General features: G+C 38.7%; 1 protein-coding gene across 1 annotated transcript in view; it reads right to left on the reverse strand. All coding sequences in view use genetic code 11, as the record gives it.

The window, feature by feature from the left end:
* The window catches only part of rpoC2 (RNA polymerase beta'' subunit), a 4,188-nt gene that overhangs the window by 1,310 nt on the left and 378 nt on the right, over positions 1 to 2,500 (reverse strand). The window contains exon 1 of the mRNA in view: positions 1 to 2,500. This exon is cut by the window's left edge and continues 1,310 nt beyond it; it is cut by the window's right edge and continues 378 nt beyond it. Coding sequence (YP_009750458.1) covers positions 1 to 2,500 — 2,500 coding nt within the window.

Below are 2,500 nucleotides of genomic sequence, written 5' to 3' on the forward strand. Positions count from 1 at the left end.
TTACATCGTTGAATGGACCCATTCGAAAACAATTAGATGATGACAAAACTATCAACGATTGGAATCCCATATTTCTATTCAACAACGTATGAATAGTTCTTTTATTTTGATTAAGAGGTTGTTGAATTCTTATTTTGGAATAAATGGAAGAAAACGGATTTATATTGGTGCAATCTGAGCCATTAGTGGGGAGAAATCCTGAGCCCGATCGGTCATTCCTTTTTCCGCTATATGAAATAGTGGATTTCAGCAAATCGATTCTTAGGAAATGTCGAATCAAACCATTTGCCCTTATTTCAACAAAAGAAGCACGAGCTTCTTGACTAGAAGAACTTTTTTTGTCTTGGTCCCAATTCAATACTAAACAAGTCCGAACTAATTGAATATTTGTATCAGAAATTCCTCGAATTGGTTTACCATTCCCATAAAGGATATAATTGACAACTCGAAGTTCCACATTATCCCTTTCCTGCAACAGATCCGGAGGGAAAAGCGTTCCTAAAGTTATACCGTCCGTTATTTCATAGGTGACGACAGGGCGAACCAAAACAAAATATTTTTTCTTACTAGGTGTGATCCGTTGAACATACATCCAATTTTTCCATTTTTTGGATTCCTTGGGATTTTGTTTTCCTGTTCCCGATGGTATCAAAACGCCACTATGTCGGGATACCTTATCTGTCTCTCCAGGAAAATGGATATCTCCAGAAAATATTTTAAGTTCAATTCTTTTTTTTTTTCTCTCCACTCGGACCAACCCGCCTACTCGGCTTCTTATATTTAAAGTAATTTGTGTATCCACCCCAACGATACTATTGTTTCGTACCATTAGGGAAGAAGATCCAGGTAATATATGCACTTCCTCGGGAATGAAAAAAAAACGATCGACTTTCATTTGGTATTTTGGACTAAATTCCTTACCTCCTCTATACTCAATCAAATCCTCTTTTTTGACGATTGAATCCGTTTCGAGAGTCCCATGTTTAGTAATGCCCGAACTCTTTCTTCTGTATCGAGGATCGTCCAAATAAGCAAGAATACTATTTCTACGGAAAACGCCATTGATGGGGATTTCAATCAAGATATCCGAGGGAGGTGTTAAGTCATTCTCACATTTTTGAATCGATTGGAGTGGAATGATGAATCTATTGCTTCGCCTCTTTGAGAATAAATCAGAATTTTGGTAGAGAATGGTCGGATCTACGAGATTACAACGACCAGTACCTATAATCCGACCAAAGTATGAATAATCAAGAAGCCTATCTTCTTTTTTATCCGAAAAACGAGAAGTAAAAAATTTTTCTCTCGACGGATCATTCGTTCCTGAAAGGTTAGAAGTAGAATTTCTCTTGACAGAACAAGAATGCGCATTCATTTGATCTTGATCCTTGTGGATCGAAAGTGAAACTAGACTAGACCTGTGTGGTTCTCCTAATAATATCCATAAATGACTTGTTTTTGGTAATAGATGAACATTTCCATATGTAAATTCGGGTGCATGATACACATCGGTGCTCCAGTGCATTTCTCCGTCTGAGTCAGAATAAATATGTTTTCGAACTTTCTCTTTAAAATTCAAAGTGGATGTTCCTGCGCGAATCTCAGCAATCACTTGTTCTGATTCTACATATTGATCGTTTTGAACTAAAAGAAAACTTTGGGGTGGAATATTTACATTATGTCGACTATCTTCACTTTCAATAGTTACATACAAGTTTATGGAACAGAGAAAGGCGGGATGTCCATGGCGTGTACGTGTCGGATGAACCAAATCTTCATTGAATTTTATTTTTCCATTAGAAGGGGCTCGCACGTGTTCTGCAGTACCCCCCGTGAATACTCCGCCGGTATGAAAAGTTCGTAATGTTAATTGAGTACCCGGTTCTCCAATTGATTGGCCTGCAATAATACCTACGGCTTCTCCCAATTCAACCAGGTCGCTGTGAGTAGGACTCCGTCCATAACATAATCGACAGATCCAAGATGCACTCCTACAAGTAAAGGGGGTTCGGATGGTTATTGGTTGTGCTCGAAAGGTTATGAATCTATTTACAAGTCCAATCCCAATGTCTTGATTTCTAGTGGCAATACAGCGTGTGCCCATATATATATCATCGGCTAATACACGACCAATTAATGTTTGTATAAAAATCCTTTCTGGCATCATACCATTCCCAGGACTTACAGAAATACCACGGACGGTGCCACAATCTGTTCGACGTACAACAATGTGTTGAACTACTTCAACAAGTCTACGCGTGAGATATCCAGCATCTGATGTTCGTACAGCAGTGTCCACAACCCCTTTACGCGCTCCGTAGCAAGAAATTATATATTCTGTTAAAGAAAGCCCTTCGCGTAAATTGCTTTGAATGGGTAAATCAATCATTTGTCCTTGAGGGTCCGACATTAATCCTCTCATACCTACTAATTGATGGACCTGAGATGCATTTCCTCTAGCTCCCGAAAAAGACATTATATGAACTGGATTAAAGGGGTC

Source organism: Salvia hispanica, chloroplast, assembly GCF_023119035.1.
Source record: "Salvia hispanica chloroplast, complete genome".
In the NCBI taxonomy this organism is placed as follows: Eukaryota; Viridiplantae; Streptophyta; class Magnoliopsida; order Lamiales; family Lamiaceae; genus Salvia; species Salvia hispanica.